The 26,914-nt window shown below is 42.7% G+C and overlaps 1 protein-coding gene across 1 annotated transcript in view; it reads left to right on the forward strand.

The window, feature by feature from the left end:
* The window catches only part of PIBF1 (progesterone immunomodulatory binding factor 1), a 241,984-nt gene that overhangs the window by 28,654 nt on the left and 186,416 nt on the right, over positions 1–26,914 (forward strand). The window contains exons 8-10 of the mRNA XM_044285104.1: positions 11,727–11,908; positions 13,388–13,513; positions 25,407–25,505. Coding sequence (XP_044141039.1) covers positions 11,727–11,908; positions 13,388–13,513; positions 25,407–25,505 — 407 coding nt within the window. The remainder of the gene's footprint in view (positions 1–11,726; positions 11,909–13,387; positions 13,514–25,406; positions 25,506–26,914) is intronic.

Below are 26,914 nucleotides of genomic sequence, written 5' to 3' on the forward strand. Positions count from 1 at the left end.
CACATTGATACAAGAAATGTAAGTAGAGCGGACCGGTCTACTAATCCCAAATGTGCCCAAGCCAGTTGTGACAAGCTCACACAATAATATTTGGTAAGAATGTCCTAAAGTTAGGCACATATTAGGATTACTTCCTGTAACCTGTATAACCAAAATTAGTTTCTGGAAATCCACATAAGCCTTGGAGTCTGAAAATTAAGGATCTAGTTTGGGGTCTAATAATTTAAGAATCTGGGGTGAATTTGTCTGTCTGGACTGGGGTCTAATGAAGTAGTGGTTTTCTGTTCTGGGGTCTGAATTAATTTATGGATTTGGTCTAGGGTCTGGTAAATTTAGGGTTCTGGGATTTTGTCTAAACTTTAGGGTCTGAATTAGTTTAAGGTCTGGTCTGGATTTTTTCTGGAACCTGTTCTAGTGTCTGAATTAATTTAGGGTTCTGCTCTGGGGTCTGATTAACTTAGGGGTCTGAATAAATGTAGGAGAATGGTCTTAAGGCATGAATGAATTTTGGGGTCTTATCCAGGGTCTAATTTTATTTTTGCGTTTTTGAGAATTTAAGGATCTGGTCTTGTATAAGTCTGGTCTGCACTGCAGTGTGATAATTTTTTCAGGTGCCTGGTCTGGGGCCTAAATTAATTTAACAATCTAGAGTAACATAACCTAGTGCTTAAAGGGGTATTCTGGTAGGTACAAGTTATCCCTTATCCACAGCATAGGGTATAATTATCAGATTGTTGGAGGTCCTACTGCTGGAACCCCCACCGATCACGAGAACGGGGGCCTTGTATCCCCTGCAAGACCCCTTGCTGCTCCGCTAAAATGACTGGAGCGGCTGCTCTATTCATTTCTATGGTAATTCTGGAGATGGCCTGCGCTAGGCTATCGCCATATTTCCCATAGAAATGATCGAAGCGCCTGTGCGACTGGCCACTCCAGTCATTTTAGGGGAGCAGCAAGGGGCCTGCTGGGGATATGAGGGCCCCCACCGATCTAATAGTTATCCCCTATCCTGGGGGTAGGGAATAACTTGTACCTACCTGAATACCCCTTGACTGTTTGCTAAGTTATTCCTAAACCTCTAAATACACATTTGTATGGTTTTATTGTAACACAACTCAGTCCTTGCCTTAAAGGGGTTGTCCAGGTTCAGAGCTGAACCCAGACATACCCTTATTTTTACCCAGACAGCCGTTTTACTGGCTAGGGCAGAGTTAAATCCCGCCCATCAGTGCCGGTGACGTTACCGGGGTTCCTGTCAGCCCCATAGAGAGCCCCGGTACGTCACCGGAACTCCTAAAAATGCCTTTTCCCTGCGCAATTTAGCGCAGGGCAAAGGAGAGCATCGGAGCATGAACTGCTCCGATGCTCATGTCAGGGGGGCTGCCGGGGTGAAAATGGAGGGATGTCTGGGTTCAGCTCTGAACCCGGACAACCCCTTTAACTTTCACATGGAACTGATCAATATTCATTTTCTGGGGGGAACATTCATACAGTACATTCGGAAAGTCTTAAGACTCTTTCACTTTTTCCACATTTTGTTATGTTGCGGCCTGGTGCTAAAATAATAAAAGTTCAAATTTCTCCCCATTAATCCACACTCAATACTTCATGATAACAAAGTGAAATCAGAATGTTAACATTTTCTGCTAATTTATTGAAAAGGAAAAACTAAAGTCTTGCATTGACGTGGGTATTCAGACCCTTTACTTGGTACTTAGTTGAAGCACTTTTGGCAGCAATTACAGCCTCCACAGTCTTCTTTGGTATGATACCACAAGGTTTGCAAACCTGGATTTGGGGATTTTCTGCCATTCTTCTCTGCAGCTCCTGTCAAGCTCTGTCAGGTTGGATGGGTAGGGGACCGTTGGTGGAAAGCCATTTTCGGGTCTTTTCAGAGGTGTTCAAATGGATTCAACACGGCTCTGGCCACTCAAAGACATTCACAGAGTTGCCCCTGAGGTACTGCTGTTTTGTCTTGGCTGTGTGCTTACTGTAGTTGCCTTGTTGGAAGGTAAACCTTTGGCGCAGTCTGAGGTCTCTGAGCACTTTGGATCAGGTTTTCATTAAGAATATCTCTGTACTCTGCTCTATTCAGCCTTCCCCCAACCCTGAATAGTGTCCCTGTCCCAGCCTCTGAAAAACACCCCCACAGCATGATGCTGCCACCACCATGCTTAACTGAAGGGATGATATGGGGCACTGGTTTTTTACAAACCTGATGCTTAAAATTGGGGCCAAAAAGTTCAATCTTGGTTTCATCAGACCAGAGAATCTTGTTTCTCACAGTCTGAGAGTCCTTTAAGTGCTTCTTTCGTGTGTCTTTTAATGAGACGAGGCTTCTTTCTGGCCACTCTGCCATAAAGCCCAGATTGGTGGAGTGCTTCTGCGTTTTTTGACCTTCTGCAAGGTTCTCCCATCTGCACATGGGATCATTGGAGTTCAGCCAGAGTGACCATTGGATTCTTATATTTTGCAAGGCCCTTTTCCCCTGAATACTCAGTTTGGAGGAGTGGCCAGCTCTAGTAAGAGTCCTGGTTCCAAACTTCTATTTAAGAATTATTGACCCCACTTTGCTCTTCGGAGCTTTCAAGTCAGCAGAATTTTTTTGTACCCTTCTCCAGACCTGTGCCTCCACACAATCCTATCTCTGAACTCTACAGGCAGTTCTTTACTCCTCATGGCTTGGTTTTTGCTCTGATATGCACATATATGTCAGCTGTGAAACCTTAAATAGACAGGATGTGTCTTTCCAAATAATATCCAATCAACGGAATTCATCACAGGTAGACTCCAATGAAGGTATATAAACATGTCAAAGATGATGAGGAGAAATAGGAGAGCCCTAGAGCTGAATCTCAAGCTTCATAGCAAAGGGTCTGAATAATTTTATTTTTTTTATATAAATTGGCAAACATTTCTGAAAATTTCATTTTGGCATTATGGGGTATTGAGTGCTGGTTAATGGCGGTAAACTTAATGTGAAATATTTTTTTTTAAAGGAAAAAAAGTGAAGGGGTCTGAAGGCTTTCTGAGAGGTTTGCAATTCCTCTCAGCCAATTTTAGTTGGGGATCTGATCCATAGTGTGACTAAAATTTTTTATTTTTTTGCTGGCAAGATGAAACAACCATCTGATAGGAAACTATGAACCTTGGCTGGAACCTTCCAAAATGCCTTGGACACTTGTCAAAGCTTAGGTTCGGTCTGACATCTAAAGAGTTGAAGTCTGTCAGTCGGACAGGTCATTTGTAAGATGCTTGCATCCATGCAACAGCTCCCAAAAGTGCTTACTGTGGGTAAAAGGAGTGCGGCTTATGGGAACGGTCCATGGTATCCCGGCCTGGATTCCTGCTGACAGCAGGAGCGCACTGCGTCATTGGTTGCTGTGACGCCGTGCACTTCATGCCGCCGCTGCATTACAGTAATACACTCTTATAATTCATATAAGTGTATTACTGTAGTACAGCAGCGGCATGAAGCGCACGGCGTCATAGCAACCAATGACGCCGTGCGCTCCTGCTGTCAGCAGGAATCCAGGCCGGGATACCACGGACCGTTCACTTCCATATTCCACGGCCGTGTGCATTCGGCCTTAGGTGAATAAGGCTAGCTATAATTCTATGGTATAGACTTGTAATCTAGCAGAAATATGGCCGCGTAGACTAGTCAGCCTGTTTCTCCTTTTGTTTGAATGCCATCATGCGTGATTCTGGGACACGTTGGTTGTCTTACCACCAGGAATGCCTCGGTTGAGAAAATATTTGGGAAATAAATGAGATGCCAACAATAAGAAAGAAATACTTCCTTGTGTGGTTAGTGCTGCTTTAAACGCAGGCCACACTCCCAGATAAACTGAATGCGCTGTGACTAATAACACTGTATGTTTAACATATTAAGCTGTAAATATCAGTTAGATCAATCACACGACAAGAATAAGCGCCGTGTCCTGAAGGTCTGCACTTTCAAGTTATTGAGTCCGTCATTTCTTTTGCGAACAAATTTTCATTTGAATGTTTTACATCTTTATTATATTTTATATATAAGTTTGCTATTTTTAGCCCACCAATCCTGGATCCTTTATAGACTGTCAGAAACCTGTCCTATAAAGTGAGCGGGACTTGTTGCCTCCACTTGCAGAGCTGCCCCGGGGGCACTTCCATATTCTACATATTGGTGAGCGTTCCTGTCAGGCTGCTCAGTCTTGATGGCATATCATAGGCAGGATCACATTATCAGCTATTGTTAGGCAGCTTTGCACGTGGAAGCAACCAATCCTATTGACATTGTAAGACAGGTTGCTCCTGGGGAATCCTTTTAAAGGTGTGTTCATTCGTATGTTAGTAATGAGTGATTGGTAACATTTGAAAGAGAGAGGAGAGGAACTCGAGATGAGCAGTGTCTTCTGTATTTGGCTTTTACACCCTTGACCGAATAAAGCACAATTTGATATAATCTGGAGTCCCTGTCTTTCACATGTTACCATATGCCTAAGGGCTCATGCACATAAACGTATTTTATGTCCATGTCTGTTCCATTTTTTTGCGGCTCGTATTCACTTCAATGGGGCCGCAAAAGAAAAGTAAATAACTCTGTGTCTGTATGTCCGCATGTCCGTTTACAAAAAAATAGAACATGTCCTATTATTCTCTGCACTACGGACAAGGTAGGACTGTTCTATTATGGACTGGCTGTTCTGCAAAATGTGGTATCCGTAATTTACGGAGCGCAAAACAACAACGGTTGTGTGTATGAGCCCTTATCGTGATCAAGGCCATTCCATGCTTCCCAGTTCCTTCAGGTGAGCTGGACTGGTGCTGGGTATTACAGTAATGAATCATTGTATACAGAAAAGTTATTCAAATTTCTGATATAGTTTTTGTTTCAATTCAACATCTGTAATAGAAACATTATTTACAGGCAAAAAAAAAAACAACCCCTATAAAAAACTATTTTTTTTTTTTTTTTTTTTATCTGGTCGAATTCACATGTGATGTGTCCACAGCATATGAAAGACATAAAGGAAAAAATGTAGAAAATCTGCATACCTACTACTGATAATTATTATGTGTACAGTCGTGGCCAAAAGTTTTGAGAATGACACAAATATTAGTTTTCACAAAGTTTGCTGCTAAACTGCTTTTAGATCTTTGTTTCAGTTGTTTCTGTGATGTAGTGAAATATAATTACACGCACTTCATACGTTTCAAAGGCTTTTATCGACAATTACATGACATTTATGCAAAGAGTCAGTATTTGCAGTGTTGGCCCTTCTTTTTCAGGACCTCTGCAATTCGACTGGGCATGCTCTTAAAATCAACTTCTGGGCCAATTCCTGACTGATAGCAACCCATTCTTTCATAATCACTTCTTGGAGTTTGTCAGAATTAGTGGGTTTTTGTCCACCCTCCTCTTGAGGATTGACCACAAGTTCTCAATGGGATTAAGATCTGGGGAGTTTCCAGGCCATGGACCCAAAATGTCAATGTTTTGGTCCCCGAGCCACTTAGTTATCACTTTTGCCTTATGGCACGGTGCTCCATCGTGGTGGAAAATGCATTGTTCTTCACCAAACTGTTGTTGGATTGTTGGAAGAAGTTGCTGTTGGAGGGTGTTTTGGTACCATTCTTTATTCATGGCTGCGTTTTTGGGCAAAATTGTGAGTGAGCCCACTCCCTTGGATGAGAAGCAACCCTACACATGAATGGTCTCAAGATGCTTTACTGTTGGCATGACACAGCACTGATGGTAGCGCTCACCTTTTCTTCTCCGGACAAGCCTTTTTCCTGATGCCCCAAACAATCGGAAAGAGGCTTCATCTGAGACTATGACTTTGCCCCAGTCCTCAGCAGTCCATTCACCATATTTTCTGCAGAAGATCAATCTGTCCCTGATGTTTTTTTTTGGAGAGAAGTGGCTTCTTTGCTGCCCTTGACACCAGGCCATCTTCCAAAAGTCTTTGCCTCACTGTGCGTGCAGATGCGCTCACACCTGCCTGCTGCCATTCCTGAGCAAGCTCTGCACTGGTGGCACTCCGATCCCGCAGCTGAATCCTCTTTAGGAGACGATCCTGGCACTTGCTGGACTTTCTTGGACACCCGGAAGCCTTCTTAACAAGAATTGAGCCTCTTTCCTTGAAGTTCTTGATGATCCTATAAATTGTTGATTGAGGTGCAATCTTAGTAGCCACAATATCCTTGCCTGTGAAGCCATTTTTATGCAACGCAATGATGGCTGCACGCGTTTCTTTGCAGGTCACACATGGTTAACAATGGAAGAACAATGATTTCAAGCATCACCCTCCTTTTAACAGGTAAAGTCTGCCATTTTAACCCAATCAGCCTGACATAATGATCTCCAGCCTTGTGCTCGTCAACATTCTCACCTGAGGTAACAAGACGATTACTGAAATGATCTCAGCAGGTCCTTTAATGACAGCAATGAAATGCAGTGGAAAGTTTTTTTGGGGGATTAGGTTAATTTTCATGGCAAAGAAGGACTATGCAATTCATCTGACCACTCCTCATAGCATTCTGGAGTATATGCAAATTGCTATTATGAAACAGCAACTTTTCCAATTTCCAATATTTATGTAATTCTCAAAACTTTTGGCCACGACTGTACATAGAAGATGTGATAAGCCAACAAGTGAGCGTTTATTCTTTGTTGGCTGGTCGCTAGGATCCTTTAAATAGACCGGTGGACTGCTCTGAACCACGACATGACAATGCCATGTGGTCGTACCCTTGGAGTAGATCCAGTCACAGGGCAGCAAGTGCAAAAATGCAGGACAATATATTTTTTTTGAGTGGGTATGATGTGAGCATATTATGGCATAGGCACTGGCATTCATTTTATGAAGGAAGCATGATTAGGGTCCATTCACACGTCCGTTTTTTCTTTCCTGATCTGTTCCGTTTTTTCAGGAACAGATCAGGACCAGATCTGGACCCATTCATTTTCAATGGGTCCTGGAAAAAATCGGACAGCACAATGTGTGCTGTCCGTTTCCGTTGTTCCGTTCCGCATGTCCGTTTAAATATAAAACATGTCCTATTCTTGTCCTGAAAAATCGGATCCTGGTACAATACAAAGTCAATGGATCCGCAAAAAACGGATGACATTCGGATGTCATTCCGTATGTCATCCGTTTTTTGCGGATTCCGTTCCTGGAAACACATAACAAATTTTTTTTTTTTTTTTTTTTTTTTTTTTTTTCAATTTTTTTTCAAAGAAATCCAAACAACTTTATTTGATAATTGAAATGTATACATGTTCCCGTTTTTTGCGGATCCGCAAAAAACGGATGACATACGGAAACATTTTCAGGAACAACGGATCCGCAAAAAACGGACCGTTTTTCAGGATGAAAAAAAACAGGACGTGTGAATGGACCCTAAATGTGTGCCTAAACCTGAAAGTGTGAAGGAGAAAATTCGGATGTCTGAATTTTAGAACCTAATACTTACATGCCATTGGTGCCATTTGTGCCAATTTAGTAACATTCTGTGGCACATTAGCAAGGTCAAGTTTAAATAATAACAGCTCGATCCAGGCAATGGCAGTGTGCTATTAAAAATGATCCGCACACTGCCTGCTTAAATATACAGGTTGTATTCATGAAGGGGTTAAGCAAGACATAAATGCAAAGATTTTTATTTTTATTTTTATTTTTTTTTTAGCTTGTGCAGCAAAGATTTTTCACATACCAAACGTGATGTAAAGTCTAGTATGTGAAAAAAATAATTCATAAGCTGTCAGGATTGACTCGCAGACCTCTACCTTTGGTGGTGGCTCATCCTTCTGGAAAAAGACCTAAAGCTGGGTATTCACAAAGGTAGTTGGGGATCAATCATTTAGCCAACAACTTTCTCTCCCTAACCTATACATAAGGTAGCTGGGGATCGATCATTTAGCCAACAGCTTTCTCTCCCTAACCTCCCGTGTGTGTGTGTATATATGTGTGTGTGTGTGTGTGTGTGTGTGTGTATGCGTGTATATATATATAATATGTGCTCGGCTTGGCCAAGCATGAATACATAGCAAATGCACAGAGGGGAGAAAGCCACTGGCTGTCAGACACCTCTGGCAGTGGCTTATCTCCTGAGAACAAAAGGATAGGGCAGTTCAAATCCAATGTGCCCGACTTTATGCTACCATGACAGCTGCTGTTGAAGGGGGTGGGGGGGGGGGGGGAGGTGAATCAGGAGACCCTATAAACATTAAGTGTTGGGCCAGAAACAAAGAATTTGGCGCACTTATGTATAATGTGTTGCAAACTCTCCCATATAAATCAATGAGGTTCCCTCCTGTTCATTGTGTGTCTATTGCAAATGGTGGGTGCTTTAGCGCATATATCTAAATGCTGTTAAGAACAGCTCAGGCAAGATGACCTCCCCATAATCATATTCAGGAAACAGAATAAAAAATCTGCAATCAGAAAATAAAAACAGATTTAAAAAAGAATACGTGGCACTGATGGGCAGGCTTTTGCGCTGCCCTCGCCAGTAAAACTGCTAAAGCCCACCCATCAGAACCGGTGACGTCACCGAACACACTGCCGGGCGGAAGTGTTATGATAAACAAAAGAGCCCTTGCCCTGCACGATCTACAGGGAGTGCAGAATTATTAGGCAAATGAGTATTTTGACCACATCATCCTCTTTATGCATGTTGTCTTACTCCAAGCTGTATAGGCTCGAAAGCCTACTACCAGTTAAGCATATTAGGTGATGTGCATCTCTGTAATGAGAAGGGGTGTGGTCTAATGACATCAACACCCTATATCAGGTGTGCATAATTATTAGGCAACTTCCTTTCCTTTGGCAAAATGGGTCAAAAGAAGGACTTGACAGGCTCAGAAAAGTCAAAAATAGTAACATATCTTGCAGAGGGATGCAGCACTCTTAAAATTGCAAAGCTTCTGAAGCGTGATCATCGAACAATCAAGCGTTTCATTCAAAATAGTCAACAGGGTCGCAAGAAGCGCGTGGAAAAACCAAGGCGCAAAATAACTGCCCATGAACTGAGAAAAGTCAAGCGTGCAGCTGCCAAGATGCCACTTGCCACCAGTTTGGCCATATTTCAGAGCTGCAACATCACTGGAGTGCCCAAAAGCACAAGGTGTGCAATACTCAGAGACATGGCCAAGGTAAGAAAGGCTGAAAAACGACCACCACTGAACAAGACACACAAGCTGAAACGTCAAGACTGGGCCAAGAAATATCTCAAGACTGATTTTTCTAAGGTTTTATGGACTGATGAAATGAGAGTGAGTCTTGATGGGCCAGATGGATGGGCCCGTGGCTGGATTGGTAAAGGGCAGAGAGCTTTAGTCCGACTCAGACGCCAGCAAAGTGGAGGTGGAGTACTGGTTTGGGCTGGTATCATCAAAGATGAGCTTGTGGGGCCTTTTCGGGTTGAGGATGGAGTCAAGCTCAACTCCCAGTCCTACTGCCAGTTTCTGGAAGACACCTTCTTCAAGCAGTGGTACAGGAAAAAGGCTGCATCCTTCAAGAAAAACATGATTTTCATGCAGGACAATGCTCCATCACACGCGTCCAAGTACTCCACAGCGTGGCTGGCAAGAAAGGGTATAAAAGAAGAAAATCTAATGACATGGCCTCCTTGTTCACCTGATCTGAACCCCATTGAGAACCTGTGGTCCATCATCAAATGTGAGATTTACAAGGAGGGAAAACAGTACACCTCTCTGAACAGTGTCTGGGAGGCTGTGGTTGCTGCTGCACGCAATGTTGATGGTGAACAGATCAAAACACTGACAGAATCCTCCCGGAAAGACATTCGTGCCATCTGCCAAAAGAAAACGTATTCTAGCTTGGGGGCACAACTCCAAACTGGCTGGTCACCCAGGGATCTGCAAGACCACAGAACTTTTGTCTCGCCACTACTGGTGGCCCACACTGTCTAAGGATGTGCGTGATTATGTGTTTGCCTGCACCGTCTGTGCTCAGAATAAAGTCTCCAGGACCAAACCACCCAGGCTGTTGTTACCTCTTCCTGTTCTTGATGCCCCATGGCAACACATTGCCATGGACTTTGTTACAGACCTGCCCTCTTCTGCAGAACATACAGCTATCTGGGCGGTCGTGGACCGGTTCTCCAAGATGGTGTACTTCGTTCCTTTTGGCTGGACTGCCTTCGGCTGCTGAACTTGCTAAACTGTTCGTGAGACACATATTCCGCTTGCATGGTCTACCTTGGCATATTGTTTCCGATCGTGGAGTCCAGTATACCTCTAAGGCTAGTTTCACACTAGCGTTCGTCGGTCCGCTCGTGAGCTCCGTTTGAAGGAGCTCACGAGCGGACCCGAGCGCCTCCGTCCAGCCCTGATGCAGTCTGAATGGAGCGGATCCACTCAGACTGCATTAGTCTGGCGGCGTTCAGCCTCCGCTCCGCTCGCCTCCGCACGGACAGGCGGACAGCTGAACGCTGCTTGCAGCGTTCAGCTGTCCGCCTGGCCGTGCGGAGGCGAGCGGATCCGTTCAGACTTACAATGTAAGTCAATGGGAACGGATCCGCTTGAAGAGGTCACCATATGGCTCAATCTTCAAGTGGATCCGCCCCCCATTGACTTTACATTGAAAGTCTGAACGGATCCGCTCAGGCTACTTTCAGACTTAGAAATTTTTCTAAGTTATTAATGCAGACGGATCCGTACTGAACGGAGCCTCCGTCTGCATTAATATGATCGGATCCGTTCAGAACGGATCCGATCAAGCGCTAGTGTGAAAGTAGCCTAAGCTCTGGAGAGCTCTTTGCCGGCTGCTCGAAATAGAGCTGGACTTCTCTTCCGGTTATCATCTCCAGACCACCGAGCAAGTAGAGCAGATCAATCAAATATTAGAGAACTATCTCCAGCATTTTGTTTCAGCCCAACACAACAACTTGGTACAATTGCTACCATGGGCTGAATTCTCATATAACAACCACTCTAGTGAGTCTACTGGATCGTCTCCATTCTTTGTCATTTATGGACAACACCCTCGTACTCCTCTCCCTGTTCCTACATCTTCTGTGGTACAAGCTGCCGATTCCTCTTTTAGGGATTTTTTAAAGATTTGGCGTGACACCAAGGACTGCATCAACAAAGCGGTGACTCGCATGAAAACCAATACAGACAAGAGCCTGAAAATCCACACTTAGTTTTCTTTCACGGGGTTTGTAGACCCTAAGGACTGACGTTCATATCTGTATGGCTGTTCTGCATACATACACCTATTATGAATGTAAACTAGTTCAATTGGAGACTGTAATTGACTATTTTTTTTTTTTTATTATTCTCATTTTTATATATGAACAATAAGTATTCATATCATTGATTGTTTTTGTGCATTTATATTGGGCAATATGAATTTATACTATCTTGCATTTAGATAGGCCTAATTATAGACACAGACATGAGATTTCTACCTGGCATCAGATGCTCATCAGGCTATACTTTGTGTCAATATAGCTACAAACATTTATGACAGTACATAAATCAAAGATCTGTAGATACAGCTAGAAAAAATTATAATATTCATTTTACCGTTGGTTGATAAACCATATCATTCATTTTATGGCTCTACTTCTAGGCAATCTTTTTGCATGAAACAAGATGAACTATAATTGTTTTCCCACAGGCTTTCAATAGTAGGAACCTGACGTCAGTTATGTGACTGCACAGAGATGCAGATCTATTCTCTTTCTCTTTTGTGTCCATTGTACAGGTCAGCACATTGCGACAATCTGTATCCCTGCTGCAAAAAGATAAAGAATTTCTGAACCGACAGAACATGGAACTGAATGTCCGCTGTGCCCATGAAGAGGACCGCTTGGAGAGACTTCAATGCCAGCTGGAAGATGCCAAAAAAGCAAGAGAAGAACTGTATGAGAAATATGTTGCTTCTAGGTTAGTACTTCAGAATTTCAGATGCTTAATGTATTTGTCATTCACCCCGATAGTCCCCTTCCTTTTGTTCTTTATAACTTTTAATTGTAACCTGCAATGTAACCTGCCAGCATCATGTTATAGAACAAAGGAAACTGAAAAGATTGTTATACAGTTCAGTGGGAAAAGATTGAGTAAAACTTGTATTTTATTCATTTAAATTCCTGCTCATTCTCGGCTTTGAAGTGGAGGAGGTGGTCCTATCAGTGATTGACAGCCTTCCCTCCATGACAGTGTATATAGAGAGAAAGCTGTCAATCACTGATAGGACCGCCCTCTTGCCTTTGCAGAAATTGAAATTAATAAAAATACAAATGAATATTTTCCCAGGAAACTATGTATCGGTCTTCTCAGCTTCTGCTCTATAACATGTTTGCTACAATGCCAATACCATGTTCAACATGACAGGTTCCCTTTCAATCTAAAAGTAAAGTTGCTCTTTCATCCATACAAGTACAGAGTGATCTTTACTCAGTGATTCTCTTAAAGGAAGTCTGCTCTGACCTGCAAAGTGTTTTAAACATACTTTTGTGTATGGTTTTATTATCAGCATCACTGTGAATGAGAAGTTTGAAAGTGCCCAGAAGACCGTCCCTAATGCTCTCTGCGGTCAGTGCTCCACAACATTTCCCCTTAAATCCTGAGTGATGATTGTAGAGTCCAACCAGGAGACCTCTATACCCGTCACTCAGGGGTTTAGAGGAAGGCTTGTGGAGAACTTACTGCTGAGTTGAGAGCACTTCAGCATTAGGGACCAGCTTCAGGGCACTTACATGTTAATGCTGGTAATAAAATTATAAATGAAGGTATCCTACCTAGTGCTGCCAGCAGTTTTACAGCATCAAAAGTACTGCCAAACTCCCTTCAAAGGGGATATCTGAGTACAGATAATGATAACCTATCTTCAGGAAAGGTTATCATTATAACATCGGCAGGGGTCCAAGTCCCTGGCACCCCCACGATCAGCCATGCTCACTGGAGCTCTGGGGAGTGCAGCTGGCTCCTGGCAGCTTTCCAAGTATGGCACCACACATTGTATAGTGGCTGTGCTTGGTATTGCAGCTCAGCCCCATTCACTTCAAAAGAGCTGAGCTGCAACTAGGCCATGTGACCGATGTACAGTGATGTCACATAGGCCTAGGAAGAGGCTGCTGCGCTCTTCCAAACGACACCTAGGACCCCCGCCGATCTGATTTTGATGACCTATCCAGAGGATTGCCAGGATAACCCCCCTTAATTTCTTCTGCTACTATCATTTTAGGTCATAAGTTTAGTTAAAGAGACCCTGTCACTAACTGTAAGCCTGTGGGCTAATGTAGATGCAGTGACGTCTTATAGTGTGCACGCCTCTTAATAAACTTTGGGGCCAGAAAAGTAAATCTACTCTTGTTATGAGCCCCTATACATATCCTATAAATACCTTGAATCACTTATTTGCAGAGACCATTATAAAACAGAATATGAAAATAAACTACGCGATGAATTGGAACAAATTAGACTGAAGACAAATCAAGAAATTGAACAGTTACGTGGAGCATCAAAGGAGATGTACGAGCGAGAAAACAGGTAACGAGGTGCAAGTAATGGGTGAATACGTTAAATACCTTAATGCAATCCTCCGGATTTCAACAAAAAATTTACAGTGAAAGCATAATGCATAGTTAAAATACCTGGTGCCATTTTGCCTTTCTTTGTACTTTGTAATTTTTGTGGTGCTGTTTCTCAGATTCCCAGTTCCCTCTTCAATTCTGTAAAATGGCCACCAGCTGTAGTCTTAAGACTACCCCTCCCCCTATGCTCTTGGATAGACTAGCCAAGAGCAGCTACTTTTAACTTAAAACTCTTTAAAACATTACATTATTGGTACTTTGGACTATTAGGTTACCTATAGTGCTGCTATTAGTATTCAGATTGCTTTTTTTTACGGTTTATTCAGATTTTGCAATCTTATCATAATTTTGCCCTAATTTTGAGAAAGAGGAATAAGCTGTGAATATTCTATATGTTTTTATTTTACAAAAAAAACCTGTAGATGGCTTTCTGGAAGTCATTTTTTGAAGTCACTCCATGTATTAAGACAGCAGGCAGTCTTATTTAACTTTTCAGTCAGACCATCACTGTGACCAGAAAGAGCCTCCGTGTAGTGACTTAATTAGAGCATCACCCATTAGGCTACTTTCACACTAGCGTTAATATTTTCCAGTGTTGAGATCCATCACAGGGTCTTAATACCGGGGGAAAAAAAAACCCTTCCGTTTTGTCCCAATTCATTGTCAATGGGGACAAAACACAACTGAACAGAACAGGAATGCTCCAAAATACATTCCCTTCCATTCTCATACCAGAGAGCAAACCGCAGCATGCTGCCGTTTGCTTTCCGTCCTGGGATGCAGAACAAAATGGACACAATAGAGAACGGATTCGTCCCCCATTGACTTTTAATGGAGATCTTGACGGATCCGTCTTGGGTATGTTAAAGATAATACAACCAGATCCATTCATAACGGATGCAGATGGTTGTATTATCAGTAGCGGAAGTTACTAGTGTGAAAGTAGCCGTACACTAATAAATGCAATGCTCTTCTGTGGACATTTATCTAGGCCTATCACGAGGACTCTCTTACTGGCATCCCTGTTCTAAAAATACCATAATATTGATTATGGCCCTGAAGATGCCGTAGTACCTTCCCCTCACAGCAGGAATACAGTGACAAAGGATTACCTGCCTATGGGACATCTTATCATTTGTGGTGATTGCTACAGAAGGACAATATTAAAAATTTTTTATTTTAGTGTAGTACTGCTAAAATGAAACAGCCAAAATAAAAAAAATAAAAAACAATGTTGTATATCAAGATTGAGTTTAAAATAGTAACCCTTTCTGGCAGAAGTGTTCCATTAAAATTATTTTTTTGTAAATAGCAGGAAAACCTGCACATAAAGATTTTTGTAATATACTGCATCTTCCAATTTTTTTAAGACGCACTTTTTCCCCCCAAATGCTATTGAGCTCTTTCATTATGGAAGCACTCACTAGTAGGCAGGAGGCACGGCGAGTGGGGAGTGTAGCTGCCTGTACTCACTGCTCCCTGGTCTTCCTCCGGGCTCCACACTGCACTGTGCGCTGACTGCAGCATCAGGACGTACTGCACACACTATGACCTGACATTTTACAGTCAGGTCACAGTGCAGCGAGAGCCAGGAGTAGACCAGGAGCGGTGAGTGCAGAAGAGACTGCTTAATCTGCAGAGTAGTGTTGGAGCAGCTGATGTAAGTTAACTTATTTATTTTAACTTTGATGGAGGTCTGACATGCAAGTCTGACCTGAGGTTCTGACCTGGGGTTCTGACCTGGGGTTCTGACCTGGGGTTCAGACCTGAGGTTCTGACCTGAGGTTCTGACCTGGGGTTCTGACCTGAGGTTCTGACCTGGGGTTCTGACCTGGGGTTCTGACCTGGGGTTCTGACCTGGGGTTCTGACCTGGGGTTCTGAACTGAGGTCTGACATGGGGTTCTGAACTGAGGTCTGACATGGGGTTCTGAACTGAGGTCTGACATGGGGTTCTGAACTGAGGTCTGACATGCGGGTCTGATAAAAAATACCAGGTGCATCTTAAAAAGCGAAAAACCGTAATTAGACTTACCGGTAATCCCGTTTCCTTGAATCCACCATAACTGCCACAATATGAGATGACCCTTGACTTCTGTACGGGCAGGAATACACAGAGCGAGTTTAAATTGCCCCCACCCCTCCTCCCCCAAGGTAGGTGAGCAATTGTGTGTCTGTCCCCTTCATACCCAAATAGATGGCATAGAGACCTATACCAATTTAACATATCTGCTTTCCATTCCATCCACCATGACGGCCACAATGAGAACTAACAAATATTCAAATAGGGTGGGAAACTACCTAGAGAACTTTTTGTCCAAAAGCTAAATCTGCGGAGGCGTAAAGATTAAGGCGATAGTGTTTTACAAATGTGCTGAGACTGGACCAGGTAGGAGTTTTACTAATCTGGTCCAATTAAACACTAGCTCTTTCTGGCCAAGAAGAGGCCGTAGCCCTAGTGGAATGATCCTTTATATCCTCCTGACAAGGTTTGTTTTGAAGGGAGTAGCAGCATTCTATAGTGGATCTGATCCATCTAGCTATCGATGTCTTTGAAAGTTTCCTTCCTTTATTTTGGCCTCCAAACTGGATTAAGAGGTTGTCGTCTTTCCTGAAATCCCTGGCTGCATCTAAATACTGTAGTATGGTGTTCCTAACATCGAGGAGTTGTATCTTCTCTTCTAACTCCTTCTCTGGGTAGCTGGTAACAGATGGTAACACAATCTCCTGTTCTCGGGGAAAATTCAATACCACTTTGGGGAGGAATCCAGGATCTAGTCTTAGCACAATACGATCCTCAAAAACCCTAAGATATGGCTCTCTACAGGAAAGAGCATGAATTTCACTTAATCGTCTGGCCGAAGTGATGGCTACTAGGAAAGCAGTTTTGAAGGACAGGTGTTTAATAGAGATTTCAGATAAGGGGAAAAGGGAGGGTCTATTCAGCCCTTCTAAAACTGTATTTAGGTCCCACTGAGGAATCCTTGATCTTAAGATTGGTCTTAATCTAGAGGTAGCCCTAATGAATCTCATTATCCATCTGTGTTCTGCAAGATTGGATCGTAAAAGGTGCTTAAGGCCGATATTTGGACCTTAAGGGTACTAGGCCTCAAGCCCAATTCTAGTCCGTTCTGCCGAAAATCTAGTATTCTATTAACAGGCGGAGAAGAGGTGCCCGGATGTTCTTCTCCCAGCCAACTGCAGAATCTCTTCCAGACTTTAAGATAAATGGCCGATGTGACTCTCTTCTTGCTTGCCTACGGTTTTATCTTTTGCTTGATCAGTCAAAACGACTGAACTGAAGACATCCTTATGCATCGTGAACGGATTACTCTCCATTCAGAATGCATTGGGATATGCCTGATCAGTTATTTTCCGGTATAGAGCCCCTGTGACGGAACTCTATGCCAGAAAAGAAAAACGCAAGTGTGAAAGTACCCTTACAAAAACCTCTGTATAAGCATGACATTGTGAATGTATTAATGGAATTTATTTACCCCAAAAATTAAACATATGCAGCCTTATTCTACATAATTAAAAAAAGAATCTTTATTTCATGATGGAATAACCTTTGGATGGTAATATATTTTCCTCAAAAAGCATTTTATATTAAAAAAAAAATCAGATTTAAAGCAAAAAAAAATCCTTTTTTTTTTTTTTTTTTTTTTAAATCATTGATTTTTTTTTATCCACCCTGACCCTGAGAGAGCATGTCGTCCGAAAAGATATTTTTCAGATTGAGAACTAGCTTAGCTTCTCTATGGCCAGTGGGGAGCTACTAATATTACTGTTGCTGTTTCATTCTGTAATTTCTGTAATAAGCAAGGAATCAGCGGAAAAGGTGTAAATGCATAGACTAGGTCCCACTCCCATCTTATTGAGGCATCTACAGCCCATGATCTGTCTCTTGGATTTAGTGAACAGAACAGTTGGACCTGGTCCAGTCTCCCTGAAAAAACTCTCTGCCTACCTTTGCAACCCAACCTGAAGCACTGGCGTCGGTTATGATCTGAGCTTCTGGAATCCTGAGCCATTCTGTACCTTGGAAAAGATTTTCCTCTTTCTTCCACCAGTCTAGGTCTATTTTGACCACTAGTGGTGCCTGTATTATCCTGTCGATGACAGTTTTTTGTCCCATTTTTTTTTTTAAGATCCATGTCTGCATGGTTCTTGTGTGGGCCTGACTTCATGGAACTGAATTTATACATGAGGTTAAGTTACCTAACAGGCTTCTTGCCCTCTGAATGGAACACCTGTGAGTTTTCTGAAAACGACTTATCTTGTCTCTGAGTGTTCCTACTTTGTCTTGGGGTAGATGGGTCTTCTGGGATACAGAATCTAACGCTATGCTTAGGAACCTTATTTTTGTAGATGGGGTGAGAATGGATTTTTTTTAGATTTATCACCCATCCCAAACCTGAAAGGGTACTTATAAACTCTTTTGTGGTCCGGGAAGTTTCTTCTTTTGAGCTGCCTATTATTTATTTTTTTATTATTATTAGGAAATCGTCTAGGTAAGGGATGATATGATATTGTTTCTCTTCCTGCGTAGAAAGGCAATAATCTCCACCACCAACTTGGTGAATGTTCTTGGGGCCGATGAGATACCGAAGGGGAGAGCTACGTACTGAAAATGGTGGAGGAGTTCCCTGGGGTCTCTTACCGCAAACCTTAGATATTTCTGGGAGGCCTGATGAATTGGTATGTGATAGTAGGCGTCCTTTAGATCCAATGACAACATAAAGGCACCTGATGGAATCATCAGAATCGTAGAGGCAATTGACTCCATTTTGAACCTCTTGTACGCTATAGATCTGTTCAGAGGCTTTAGATCAGGCATCCTCAAACTACGGCCCTCCAGCTGTTGCAAAACTACAACTCCCAGAATGCTCGAACAGCTTACAGGTATCCACTTACAGCAGGGCATTGTGGGAGTTGTAGTTTTACAACAGCTGGAGGGCCGCAGTTTGTGGATGCCTGCTTTAGATTTATTATTGTGCAGAAGGTGTTGTCAGGTTTTTTGACTAGAAAGAGACTTGAATAGAACCCCTTCCCCTTTTCGGAGTCTGTTACCTCTATGACTACTCCTGATCAGATTAAGTCCTGAATTCCCTGCCAGATTCTTGCCTCTTTTTCCCCTGTTGTGGGTTGTAACTAAAAACTTGTTTGGAGGCTTTGAAGAAAATTCTATTCTGTATCCCTGGACTATGATGTTTAGGGCCCATGGATTTGACGTAACCAGATTCCACTGGTTTAGAAAATTCTTCAACTTTCCCCCCACTCTGACGTCATTGTTTGTTGCCTTGTTTACTCTGGGGATTAAGGATGAATCCTCTACCTCTTCCGCCATTTGGGTAGCTCCAACTGCCCGTTTTACCCTTACCTCTGTAGGGTCTAGATTGTGAAGGGAACTGACGAAAGGATCTCTTTTCTTTTTTTTCCTTTTTTATGTTTCTTTCTCCTCTGGAAATCCCTTCTTTTTGTCGGCCGCTTTTTCCAGTATCTTGTCTAACACTGGGCGAAAAACAAACTCACCCGAAATGAAAATAGAGCACAGTTTTAGCCTTGGAACTGCTATCATCCATAAAGCTCTTCTGGCCACATTAGATAGAAACGGCTGCATCTTTAGTGGCAAAACGTACAGACTCTGCCGAGGCATCCGCCATAAAGGCTGTTGTTGATTTTAATAGGGGTATAGAATTTATGATATCCTCCCTGGGTGTTTTGTTCTTTAAGTGATCATCTAAGGCTACTTTCACACTCTCGTTTGGTGCGGATCTGTCATGGATCTCCACAAACGCTTTCGTTCAGATAATACAACCGCATGCATCTGTTCAGAACTGATCCGTTTGTATTATCTGTAAAATAGCCAAAACAAATCTGTCTGGAACACCATTAAAAGTCAATAAGGGACGTATCCATTTTCTATTGTGCTATATTGTGTCAGTGAAAACATTGTTTTGGTGTTCGCCTCCAGAGCGGAATGGAGGCGGAACAGAGGCAAACTGATGCATTCTGAGCGGATCCTTATCCATTCAGAATGCATTAGGGCAACACTGATCTGTTTTGGACCGCTTGTGAGAGCCCTGAACAGATCTCTGAAACGGAAAGCCAAAACGCCAGTGTGAAAGTAGCCTAACTCTGATAACCAGAAATACATTGCTCTCACCACGGATGCGGCCACAATGTTGGTTTTTACCCCAAACATAGCCGCCTCCCAGGTTTTTGTTAACAATCTGCTTTGCGTTCCATCGGATCGCTTAACTGTGACGAATGTTCAAAAGGTAAGGCCGTCTTTTTAACTACGTTCGCCACCTGAATATCATCAACAATTTTACTTTCAACCTGATAAAACAGCAATCTGTTCCTGAACTCTTTAGATACCCCTAGCCTTTTTTCAGGTTCTATCCACTCATCCAGGATCATATCCCTGATCTTGTCATTAATCATCCTCATCAATGTCTTCTGGATCAGAAGAGGATTGAATAGATAGTCTTGGTTTCTTAGCAGGTGGGATAAGCGTACTGGGTGTTGTCATTGAGGTTAGGGAAGATGTAATCTCTTCTTGGATAAAAGACTTAATTTCAGAAAAGATAGATGGTTGCTTCTCTTTTAAGATGTCAGAAATGTAGCCTTTGCACAGTTTCTTTTTATAGTTATCAGGCAGTCTCCTTGTTCACGTAGCGCACTTTAGAGATCTTGACTTAGTTTTAGTGTCCCTTGCTCCCTAAGGAACAGAGAAGAGCAACCAAATATCAGACTTAAGACAATAGGTATAAAATCATAAAGAGAACCATACTTTCTATAGGGGAACTCATGGTAGGTGCAGCCAGAGAGGGGTCAGAGCTCTCCTGACGGGAAGCTGGAGCCTCAGGAGCTAACATAGTGGCGGTGATGCTATGCCCAGAGCTGCATGAGTGCCACTTTTCAAGTACTTCCTGTCGTCTGACGTCATCCAGGAGCGTCTCCTGCCTGCCGGCTCGCACCGCGTCCCGCGCAGTGGAAGGAAGACCGTGATAGAAGAAGCGCAGGTCCCAGCATAAGCCGGGGCGAGCGTTCACGTTGCCCCTGCTGCCTAGCCTTAGACCCTGCCGCGAGAAGGCAGCAGGGGATTTAGGTAAATTCTTAGTTGATCTTCACCTCCCATCAGGGAGGACTCTTTCTGCATGCTGACCCTGTAGGGGCAGGAAAAACACCCCGTAGGGGGAGGAGGGGTGGGGGCAATTTAAACTCTGTGTATTCCTGCCCCTACAGAGGTCAAGAGTCATCTCTCATTGGGGCCGTCATGGTGGATGTAATGGAAAATATGGTACTTTATATTCTTTCAGCTTTTCTTGCTCAAGACAAGATGCCTGCAGGAGAGAGATAAAAGAAATGTCTTGTACACCCATAACATATGAATAAAACTTTAGACTCGTTGCTTATGATCCAATTTTTTTCCTCTCAGAAAACACATTTAGAATTAGCCTGTAAGATGGATTTTAAAGAGTTTATAAATTAGCATTTCTATTCTGCTCTAAGCCAATTTTATCAGTGTTGGGGTCCATTCACACGTCCGTAGTTCTGGGTCCTCATCCGTTCTGTAATTTTGCGTGTGCTGTCCGCGACAGTAGTTCCGTGGCTCCGCACAAAAAATTAGAGCATGTCCCATTCTTGCCCGTAGTCGCAGACAAGAATAGGCATTTCTATCATAGGGCCGGCCATGTGCGTACCCTGTGCGTACAGGTACCCTGTGTTTTGCAATCTGAGTTCAGGAAATGTTTTTTTCCGAATTTATTAAGTTATTACCCGAATCTCGCGAGACTTTGCGAACTAATAACTTTGGCCCATTTATTATTAAAGCGCCATTCATTCCATAGCGCGGTACATATGAAAAGGGGTGCACATACATAATACAGACAGTTGCACTAAGCATGAACAAGACAAGTTACAAACTGGTACAGAAGGAGAGAGGGCCCTGCCCGTGAGGGCTTACAAGCTACATGGTATGGGAGAAGGACACCGTAGGTGAGGGTGAAGCTGGTCATGGCGGTATAGAGGCAGCAGGGTCACTAGATGAGACACATATAGCTAGCATGGCCTAACAATGAAAATTGCGGAACCAACAAAATGTCTTTGTTCTGCTTGAGGTAAACCTTTAAAGGGATTCTGTCACCTCCCCTAAGCCAAAAAACGATTTTAAAGCAGCCAAGCAGCACAGCTTACCTTGATTAGGCAGTGCTCTTTTATCTTGAAATCCGTCCAGCAGTTACTGCAAAAAACGACTTTGATTGATATGTAAATGTGTCCTGAAGGTGCCCAGAGGGGCGTTTTTTTCTTCTTAGAGAGCCCAGTACCGCCCCTCTTTCAGTGCCCAGACCGCCTTCCTTGTACTGTCTAACCGCCGCCCCCAGCCTGCCGCAGCCTCTCCTCCCCCTCCCTCATGCCGAACGAACTCTCGCACAGGCGCAGTACCCACTGAGGGCTGCGCCTGTGCGATCAGCAGGAGACTGAGGGCAGGAGCTTCATCCTCGTCACTGGGCATGCGCCGAGCCCAGTGACGTCCGATGCTCGCTCTTCCCTGCTGACTGAGGGAAGAGCGAGCATCGGACGTCACTGGGCTCGGCGCATGCCCAGTGACGAAGATGAAGCTGCTGCCCTCAGTCTCCTGCTGATCGCTCAGGCGCAGCCCTCAGTGGGTACTGCGCCTGTGCGAGAGTTCGTTTGGCGTGAGGGAGGGGGAGGAGAGGGAGGAGAGGCTGTGGCAGGCTGGGGGCGGATAGACAGTGCAAGGAAGGCGGGCTGGGCACTGAAAGAGGGGCGGTACTGGGCTCTCTAAGAAGAAAAAAACGCCCCTCTGGGCACCTTCAGGACGCATTTACATATCAATCAAAGTCGTTTTTTGCAGTAACTGCTGGACGGATTTCAAGATAAAAGAGCACAGCCTAATCCAGGTAGGCTGTGCTTCATGGCTGCTTTAAAATCGTTTTTTGGCTTAGGGGAGGTGACAGAATCCCTTTAATAGGGTTGTCCCAGAATGCCAACTTATTACCTACAGAATAGATACTAACTGTTTGAATGCAGGGATCCCACCAAAGAGCAGCAGTCATGCATAGGCATTACCACTCCATACCAACCGTGTTCTTGGGATTGGTGGGGGCCTCATCTATCAGGGACTTATCCTATGGATAGGTGGTAAGTTTTCATTCTAGAACAACCCCTTTAAAGTGACCCTGTGGTATAAGACAGAAATTCGTATTAACTGGGAAATGAAGAGAGCAGTTACATGGTGTCTTCCTTTTTATTCTTTTGGTTGCAGATCTGCCAATTTTCTGCCATCCAAGATCGCCGCACCGCATCTTAGACTATCTATTGCACACTATAGCCCAATATACTTCCTACTTGTCCAGCCCTGCTGTTGGATTGGCAAGCTGTGTTCATGTGGGCAGTGCTGGCCAATCCAAGGGCAGCAAGAAATGCCTAGGGCTACCAAGTGCACACACACATCAGGCAGTCTGAGAAACGGTGAAGTCATCTTGCATGGCAGAAGGGGATCCGGAAAATGATGGATCTGCAGCCAAAAAGGTGAAAAGGAGGTCCATTTTTTTCTTGACCCGGCGGGTCAGACATTGCATTTTAGAAGAAACCTTAGAAGAACTTTTCAATGCTGATTACAGTTTCTGTAGCTGGTATTACATGCCAGATTTGTGTTTTGTCTTTTTTTTTTCTCTTTTTTTTTTCTTACGTCAGCGTTGTTTTTGTATTTTAGTTTGGGAGAACCCATTTACCTAGAACGCAGATGCAAAACTAACTCGTGAAAATGCTTCTACTATTTAATATTCCGGAAGATTTAACCACTTGTGAATCCTCTCTGGGTGTGTCCCGTTTAGGTCATCACAATAACTTGTTGGGAGAAGTTTTGACATTTGCAGTGTGTCTTTTTATTAATGTGTCCGAATGTGGTATTACATCAGCGCCACTAACATTTTAATAGAACTCACAATGAGCTGCACTTGACAATGGGTAGTACAGGACTGGGCAGCACACAACATGTCGAGGAAGTAGACGACTGGTCTTAATTACAGGCTTTAGATAATTCTGTCTATTCACAAGTAACAGTCTATCAGGTTAATAATCTCATAATAAGCTGGAGATAGAAACTCTTCAGTTTCTGTCTGCCTTTCAAGCTTATTTTCTTAACGTAAAGCAATAGTGACGGGTAGCAAATCCATCTATGAATAAAAGGATATCACATACTGTTATTGAACACAGTAGTAGTAGTCTTAAGTAGTTTAAAAGTGGAAAATAATACAAGTTAGACCGGGCCTAGAGCTGTTCCTGTTCTCTGAGTTTCGACAGAATTTTGTATCTTAAGAGGTTCACTTTGCACCAAAATTGCTCTTCTACTAGCAACCAGGATTTATAGGCACTTGCCTTTGGTCAACCGGCCACTAAGTATGTGTACAAGCATCTGTGAACATGTGTATTGGTGGAAGGAAAATGGTAATTATGCAAACTCCTTCTCTTAGGGTTCGTGCACACAATACGGTTCAGCAGTGGGATCTGCATGCTGGGCAGCACCTGTACATGCTACTGTGAAACGGCATGTACAAGAGCAGCCCGACAGCTAGAGGTAATGTGCATGCCGATCCAACTGCTGGCGAACATTGTTTCCCGGCACTCTTAGGGTTTTTGTTAATTTCAATACAAGGACCAATTAGGAAGAATTTTTTATTTTTTCAATTTTAATCAATGTTTAAAGGGAACCTGTCACCGGGATTGTGTGTATAGAGTTGAGGACATGGGTTGCTAGATGGCAGCTAGCACATCCGCAATATCCAGTCCCCATAGCTCTGTGTGCTTTTATTGTGTAAACTTTTTTTTTTTGATACATATGCAAATTAACCTGAGATGAGTCCTGTATGTGAGATGAGTCAGGGACAGGACTCATCTCAGGTTAATTTGCATATGTATCAAATAGTTTTTCTTACACAATAAAAGCACACAGGGCTATGGGGACTGGGTATTGTGGATGTGCTAGCGGCCATCTAGCAACCCATATCCTCAGCTCTATACACAAAATCCCGGTGACAGGTTCCCTTTAAATGTTCAGTGATGCATTCAAAAAGCAACAATGGAGTTGGTAAGCCAAACGTCTGACTCCTTTATTTTTCTGACTCCATCATAAATGGCTCATGTATGATTAGAAATAATAAATGTACTGTAGTAAAATGGGACCATAAGGGACCATGTGGTCAGGAATGGACCTCTTTCTGGAAGAGCATATGTCATCACTTTATGATTAGTGGGGCTCCCACCAACCTCAAGATGATGGGCACACAGTGCTAGTGTAGCACTGCACCCTTCTGTGTTCCTGCGCATCAGGATGGATGGCACCCTTCTTTGCAGGGAACTGCAACTGTCCTCATTCTCTTGAAGATCCCTGCACATCTGGGAGTTAGGACAACAGTGCAGGAAAAAACAAAGCGCTAAATCTGTGCTAAATCAAGTCCTAGAGGTTGCCCCCTCCCCAACCAATCGCTTGGGAAAAAGACAATAACTCTTTCATTCCTGAAAAAACCTTTAAAGTATATGCCCAACTAAAAACTTTTATGGCAAAGGTAATTTTTTATTTTACATGTAAAATGGATTTCACATTGCACGGATCCATAAATTGAAAAAACAAAGTCTATATATCTATATTTCACTGGTATATAGTCATTACTAGAGCAAATTGAAAGTTGTACAGATTACTCTGTGTATTATCAATAATAATAATTAATTTCCTATAACCATGTCATCAAGCAAACTATAATAATAATAATAATAATAATTTTTATTCATTTCTTTTGAACTTTTTGCCTAATTCTAGGAATTTAAGGGAAGCAAAGGACAATGCGGTTTCTGAGAAAGATCGAGCAGTTGCAGCTGAAAGAGAGGCCCTGGCGAAATATGACCAGATCCTAGAACAGTAAGCTCCACTTTGATTGTTGAGTGTGCCATGTTACAGTTAATTGGGAGTTTGTGTAGCATTTGTAGATGCTATTGTTACAGGAAATCTGTTGGTAAAACACTCACTGAATTACAGTGTGAAAGCAATGTATCCTTTCCACATTTCTCTACATTTGCTAATTTCGTTTATGTCCATAATTGACATTTACACTTTTATGGCTTCTAGCTTTACCACTATTCCCACAGGTGCTAAATGACAATTACGTTTTCTGTTAGATGCGCTTTTTTTTCATGGTGGGGGGATTTATCAATCCCTGCACTGCTGAGTTCTGACCTAAAAAGAAAAGAGCTTTGTAACTGCTTGGATTCATGTGTGCAAATATTTTAATGATTTTTATTTTATTTTATTTTAATTTGTACTCTACTCAGTCTGGTTTTGAAAGGTCAGAGGGAAAAGTAGCACAGTTAGCCTGTCAATCTGATTTAAAGGGGTTATGCCATGATTGATGTAAAAAACGAAAATCAGACATCATATAGTACATGACAATACTAACAAAGCTAGAACCGGCCCTGTACCTCCAGAGATCTTCACATTCATTGCTTCAATTTACTCTGCTATAATTATTTTCAGCCCAGCAGTGTCACAACCCCTTCAGCCAGGCAGTGTCACAACCCCTTTAAGCCACATTTATCCAGTGCAAACGTTGATGCATTCTTAAAGGCTATGTACACCTTTGGGGACATATTTTCTTTTAAAAAATTGCAATAATTTTTTCGGTTGTTCTTTATTAAAAATTTTGAACCACTGTCTTTGTGCAGCCTTGAGTTTATCTAGTTGCAGAATCAGAATTTTCACTCTTTTCCATCAGGCAGCTCAGCTGACGGGCTCCTCATCTCTGATCTCTGACCTTATAAACACTCATTATAGCGCAGTTCTTATCTTACTGATAGGAGTATGGCTTAAATAAGTGTTTGACCTTTTTAGTAATTTAGAGATAAGGTTTATTATGTCACCGGCACAAAGTGAAAGTAAAAAGTACGATTCACGCAACTAGGAAAACAGTTAACCCTTTGTGACAGAAGGGCTTAATATTTTTTATAAAGATCAATTGAAAAAAAATATTTTTAACCCAAAATGAGTAAAATGAAATCATAAAAAAATTTCCCTCGAAGGTGTACATAGCCTTTAAGGTAGTTAATGCATAGTGTAAAAAAGTGGAGTGACAGTGTGTGGATGTCTGATTGATAGCATTTTCTGTGTAAGTGTGTATAAATAGAAATTGGTCAGTCACTGATAAGTTATCCCCGTGTACAACTGATCTCAGAAAGAGCAGAGATTTAAATGTATACAGAAAGGAGTGCAGTTTGGGTACAGTGAATACAATAGTGATGCCCTCATTGCACCAAAACTTGCGTAAGCAGTGTATA

Source organism: Bufo gargarizans, chromosome 3, assembly GCF_014858855.1.
Source record: "Bufo gargarizans isolate SCDJY-AF-19 chromosome 3, ASM1485885v1, whole genome shotgun sequence".
Lineage (NCBI taxonomy): Eukaryota > Metazoa > Chordata > Amphibia > Anura > Bufonidae > Bufo > Bufo gargarizans.